Raw genomic sequence first — 6,000 nt, 5'->3', positions numbered from 1 at the left:
TCCGCAGCAAATAACACGTAGTATTCCCAAAAATCGTAATATTTTGACTAGTGAAATTGCGAAGTTGCGAAAAAGAACTCTGCAAGGGTTCATCAGCTTCACATTTGGTTGGGCCTAAACTCAACTTCTTATTACAGAATATATAATAATGTTCATAACTGACTCAGAATCTACAACTTACTCTCTGAATTCAGAATGTAAGATGTTCTTACTAACATGCTTGGCATACACAGTTTTGGTCACGAACTGCTCATTTGCTTATAACTTTGCACACAGTTGACGAAACATAGTTCTTTTTAAAGTAGTAGATAGAATAGAGTTCAATAGATAGAATAGAGTTGTTATAAATACGTAAAAAAGTAGATTTTAATTCTAGTAATAAACTGTATTTGTTTTTGCCTTGTAAAAATGAAGTGCACATCTCGTACTTTAAGTGTTGTCAAATGTTAAGATTCACCTAATCTATCAATTACTTTAAAGAAAACCAAATTTCAAAAGTTATTAACAAATGAGCAGTTGGTGTGTACAACTGTGCATGCTAAGCATGCTTACTAAGAACTGACTGTTTAATCGTTGCGTACCAAAAATATTTAGCCTAGAATGTTAGATATTGCTTCCATTTCGTCATTTTTTGTCCGATTCTGATGAAACGGGTTGCAATCGATCATGAAATGCTTCTAGTTTAACATTTTTTTAATGTTGCGCGTAAATTGATTTTTTTTAAGGATTTAAACATTGTATGGGGTCAAAATCTATTTTAAAATAAAAGGTTTGGACCCTACGCATTTTTTAAATATTTAAAAATTTAGCAAAAGTCCACTTAACCGTGCAAAAATCAAAAACTAAAACCAATTCGTGATCGATTGGAAGTTGTTTTATTTATATCGGTAAAAGATTATAAAATGGGATCCATTTATCATTTTTTAGACGAAAAAACTTAGGTACGCATGGGTTAATCCTCATGTGAGAACTTAATTTGTTTTGGTTATATTTTTTAAATAACAAAAGGTATTCTAGATAACCATTCAGCAAAAAACACCAAAAATATATCCATGTAGGATATGCTGTTCCGCATAATTAGAGCAGCATAACAAATTTCCAAATAATTGTTGAATATAACTCGTTAAAAGTTAGTTGTATAAGTTGATTTAGATTGGTAGCAATGATTATAATCATAGTCACTACAGTATTGCAGTGGTTGATTAACTGAGTCCCTTTGCTGATCCAAACTAAGGTTGGCTAAATTACTTTTAATAACCGCAATTATCATATTGTCGAGTTGTTTTGGGACAACCTTTTACCAACGATTTAAATTCGAGATTTTTCAAACCAAGCATAAACAATAGCCGATTTTCTCGAGATAACTGAAGAAGCAAAAATCCAATTATTGTTCCACAGCAAAGATCTAGCGGTAGAAAACGTCATTTAAACTGCTTGGATTATGTGATCTATTCATGGAGGTCCTAATATCAGCAACCTATATTCGCAAGCCTAGTTCGCAGCAACATGACTGAGCATCTAATCAAAGTATTGCTTAAGCCTCGATGAGTTGAAACAGAAATTAACCCAATCAAGCAGTGATAAACCGCTCTAGGTACTGCTGTTAGGTGCATACATTCTTTTGGTGTGTCAAGTCTTCGCCAGTTTCTATATCTATACCTTATATAGTCAGGGGATAATAAAATCTTTATGAGTTCAATTTTGGTCCGACGATATTTTGAAACATGACTTTTATCAACCCTGACAATAAAATGTATCTATCTACTGACGAAGCCGTAATATCCTCTATAAGTAACTGAGTTAATGACTGTGTTTTACCACATGATTCTGTCTTTGCAGGTAGTTAATTCGCATTATTGATCCATTAGTTCTCTACCGTTACCCTTCTGAATGCAGATTCACTGTTACATTCCAGCGTTCCAATTCAAACTTTGTTTGTGTCTTGTTTTTACTTCTGTTTTGGTAAATTTATACTTGCATTTTCTTCTTGCATGCACTGCTTAAATATTAAGTAATAATTATGTATGTCCAATATTTATATTATAATTATCATACACACATATGCAAATCGATCAACGATCAACAATGTACACAAACTTCTTGATTTTCTTTGTTTCTCTCTCTCTCTCGTCACCCCTATCTGCAATATCTCCTTGCCCTTTTCATTTCTTCATCATCACGCATCTATTGCCACCCGGCCTGCTCGCTGTGTTTAGACCGGTGGCAACGCCCACAGCGTCGCCGTCTTGTCAGCGGACGTCGACAGGAATGAGAAATCTGTCGGATGCCAGCGACCCGATATCACCTTGTCCGAGTGCTGGGCGACCACGACCGAGGGCAGTGGCATCGTGAGATCACCCTGCAGGTCGGTTAGCACCAGCTTGTTATCATACCCGGCTGTCAGCAGGTAATACGCCGATGGGGAAAAACGAATGGATCTGCATGTGAGAGCATAGACATAAGCATATCATTTGGAAATGTCGTTTGTTAAGGTATACAATTTAACGCAAGGGTACATTACCTAACATCTGATGCATGTGGTTTGAAGCACTGGATCGGTCGGTTACCCCGGATGTCATACAGCACGCATGAACTGTCTTCATGACCTGAAACCAATAGCCGCCCGGAAGGATCAACACATACACCAGCCACTGGTGAACCTTGTCGAGAACCGGGTGACGTGGCAGGGGTAACCATATTGACGCAGCCACGTGTTCGCAGATCCCAGAACCGAACAGTTTTATCCTAAAAGAATATCATTAAAAATTTGACATTCCACTAATCAACCTTCATTGTTCATCATACCATCGATCCTGAGACGAACATCACACTGCCCCAGTTGTATAGCGATAGCACATGGCCACCGTGGCCGCTAAGGGCTTGGAATGGGGTAGAGGTTTCACAATCGGTAACGTAGATTTTGCAATCACCCGCACCGCCACTAATCAGCAGGCTGGACTTGTTAGATGTGTCCTCCAGGAAGCACAGATCTCGAACCGTTCCGTCATGCATCGTCAGTTCGATCTCTTGGCCTTCCAGTTGTTTTTGGGTTTCGTTGAAGCGCATCAGTTTCACGGTTTTGTCATTGGAACCGGTCGCTATAAGGTCACCCACCGGAGACCAAGCCATACAGTAGATGGAACCTTTGTGGTGTTTCGTTCGCTTGAACAGGACCGTTGGCTGGTAGGTGGTATGGTCTTCCCTGGAAGATGAATGGCATGGTTACTATATGATTTAAGGAAAATGCTATTGAAGTGATAAATAAGCATCGATAAATATTGCAAACATAAAATAGATTATGCAGTTGAATTGATTAGTGATCGCGTGATATCTATTTATTTAGTGAATTGTTGAAAAAGAAACTAAACAATACACCGTTCTTTTAAAAACACACTTTCATTAGATTAGAGCACACGGATAACATTAGCCACACATGGACACGGTTGCCTTAGGGGATATGACCAGTAACTGAAATTACTCAAAACTAGCACGAAACATAAGAAACCACAAATAATCACATCCTATACAGAAAGTCAAACCCAATCCGAAACATTTCACATTTCATTGGACCACCATGTCAATTCAGAACTCATCGCAGGCGGATGCAATTAGAAATTTATATTGTTAAACTGCCACTCATGGCAGTCGCGAAAGCCGCAGAAAATGCGTTTTATGTTTGCTTCATACCATCCTCAGACAACCAAAATATCAAAGTCGTTTCTGTGATTGAACATAAACTCGTAAAAAAAACGCATCGTAGGGGAAATGGCTCTAATGTTGGCTTTTGGATCTTAGATTGGGTACATGGCTGAAAATATGCTATTTATTAATTTTATCTAGATGAACGCGTCATTGGGTACTACATAATGGATATTTTTGGTTGCTATTGAACATTTAGTCGATTGCTGAATTTATATATGGGCCCAAATTAGGGGCATTCAGGCCGACATTACATCCATTTCTCCTATACAATAATACACAAAAATGGTTTAAACGTGCAAAAGTACAGAATATGTGCAATTTGAAAGTTTTGGATAATATTTTTATTGATTACTTCACCATACTTCTTTATGGGCACGAGACGTGGGCAATGCTCAAGAAGTACTCGCAAGGACTAAGTTTTTAAACGCTGTGAAACACTCAGAATTTGGAATTTGTCTAAGCAAGTCAAGTCTCGATAAGACACATAATCAGCAAAAATAGGTTAACCTAAGGTCCTTATGAATGTTATATTATTTAAGTTACTACAAATGCCACTGAAACTACTGAAAGCACCAAATTCGTCAAACATTACTGTTAACTAGTTTCCTACCCCAAAAGTTAATCAACACCATAATAAGTGCACAGGTTTAGCGAAACTGTGTTCATCTATACGTCAGAACCCAATCGATAATTGATTCCGATTGCTAGAAGGTTCTGTGAAAAGGCGCAGAGTACTGTGGATCACAAACAATTGAAACCCATCGGATATGCACCTCTATCCGACACTGATTTTGAAAATTTGACCCGAAACCATTCCGCTTGGAAAACATGTTATGTTACTTAAATGTGGACTGTAGTGATGTCATTCATAATTGTCAACATTTTCTAATAGGTATAATCCAAATTTATAAGAATATGTGATGATGTAGTACTATTTGTTAAATAAATGGCACTAATTGTAGAAAACATGCTATCTACCCTAATGCCGGCAAATGGACATATATTTGCCATACTCTCAAAATTAATTATCACAAAAAAGTAGCCAGAATTGATGATGTTTCGGAAAATCGCTTCAAACTAGATGATGATCGATAAAAACAATATAAAATATAATCGCTCACCAACTTGTACCACTTTCACATCTTTTACTGCTTGGGAGTTTCCAGTCGTAGTAGTATTAGTTTGATTGGAATTGCACAGAAAAAATACAAGAAAAGCACACAGGAGACAGACATGAGAAAAACCGCTGACGGCAAATTTTGTGTTGTCTCAGTAATTTGCCTTCTAAAAACCCTGATGGATGATGGTGAGTAGATGTGCAAAGATGCAGTTATAGTATTACTACTACTACTACTACTACTAGTGCTGTTGGTGATGTGTCAGAAGCGGTAATGAATAAAAGTCGCAGCCACTTAACGAGAGTCAACATCAAGTGCATTTCACGTGAGATGGAAAGTTGCAATTATGAAACCGCCACCGCGCACCGCGCCGTCGGCGTCGTCATTGTCGTCATTCGATGAGAAAACGCGCGTGCGGAGGAATAGCATGCAAGCAACAACTTTGGCAATCGTGGTGGAATGTGCTGTGCACTGGGCGTGTGGAACCGGCTAAATCTGGGAATGTGTGAGGAAATTTGGAAATGTGCCTGCTAAGACAGATCTTGGCGTAATGAACGAACTGGAGGCTAATTATGGGTAGTTGCAACATCGCAGTCAGTGCAATTTTTGGCACGAAGTGGTATTATGGTTGCAAAAAAGTTGATAGCAATGTAATGTGAATGGTGGAAACAAGGGTTTTTTTTTTATAACATTTGACATGGTTCAGCAAGAACAAAACAAGCCAAAATACAATGTGCGATCCATCCAAATGCGTTAAATCGACGGTGTAGCTTGCAATGAAGCAATTTTTGTGCGTGAAATAATTCGTGATACATATCGTGAGTCATGAAAGGTTTGGTTACGCAAGGCAAAATTGATCGTGACAGTCAGAGGTGAGACAAATGAAGTAATTTACCTGATTTCCGACAGTGGGGGGTACTCGCAAATTCGGAAAGTTTTCGAGTTGGAACCAACGGCATAGATTCGGCCATTGGGATGGAACTCCGCACATCGTACCGCCTGAACGTCCTCCAACGATGTCACGGCAACGAACTTCGGCCGGTTGTGGTCGGACTGCTGAAATTGAGGGAGATAAGAATAGTTGTCTGAGTATTGTTTTCATTTTCATTTTCATTTTATGATGTACAAGGGGGGTCAGGGGCCATGTCACCGATGTGAATATTCACACCATCCATAATAC

General features: G+C 38.5%; 1 protein-coding gene across 5 annotated transcripts in view; it reads right to left on the bottom strand.

The window, feature by feature from the left end:
- Positions 1-446: 446 nt before the first annotated feature.
- LOC135698564 (WD repeat-containing protein 47) overlaps positions 447-6,000 on the bottom strand; it is a 228,329-nt gene continuing 222,775 nt past the window's right edge. Inside the window, exons 7-11 of one of the 5 annotated variants that reach the window (XM_065218621.1) lie at positions 5,716-5,876; positions 4,824-4,850; positions 2,806-3,202; positions 2,522-2,745; positions 450-2,438 (exon numbers count right to left, since the gene is read on the bottom strand). In XM_065218621.1, the coding sequence (XP_065074693.1) occupies positions 2,213-2,438; positions 2,522-2,745; positions 2,806-3,202; positions 4,824-4,850; positions 5,716-5,876 (1,035 nt within the window). In that variant the 3' untranslated portion in view covers positions 450-2,212. Of the gene's footprint in view, positions 2,439-2,521; positions 2,746-2,805; positions 3,203-4,823; positions 4,851-5,715; positions 5,877-6,000 lie in introns of all 5 variants that reach the window. The other 4 variants (XM_065218607.1, XM_065218615.1, XM_065218633.1 and 1 more) reach the window with 4 other exon arrangements.

The sequence above is a fragment of the Ochlerotatus camptorhynchus genome, unplaced genomic scaffold (genome assembly GCF_037179485.1).
Source record: "Ochlerotatus camptorhynchus isolate MF236.1 unplaced genomic scaffold, CSIRO-AGI_Acam_v1.1 ptg000008l, whole genome shotgun sequence".
Lineage (NCBI taxonomy): Eukaryota > Metazoa > Arthropoda > Insecta > Diptera > Culicidae > Ochlerotatus > Ochlerotatus camptorhynchus.
This window is presented reverse-complemented; position numbering and strand designations above follow the sequence as displayed.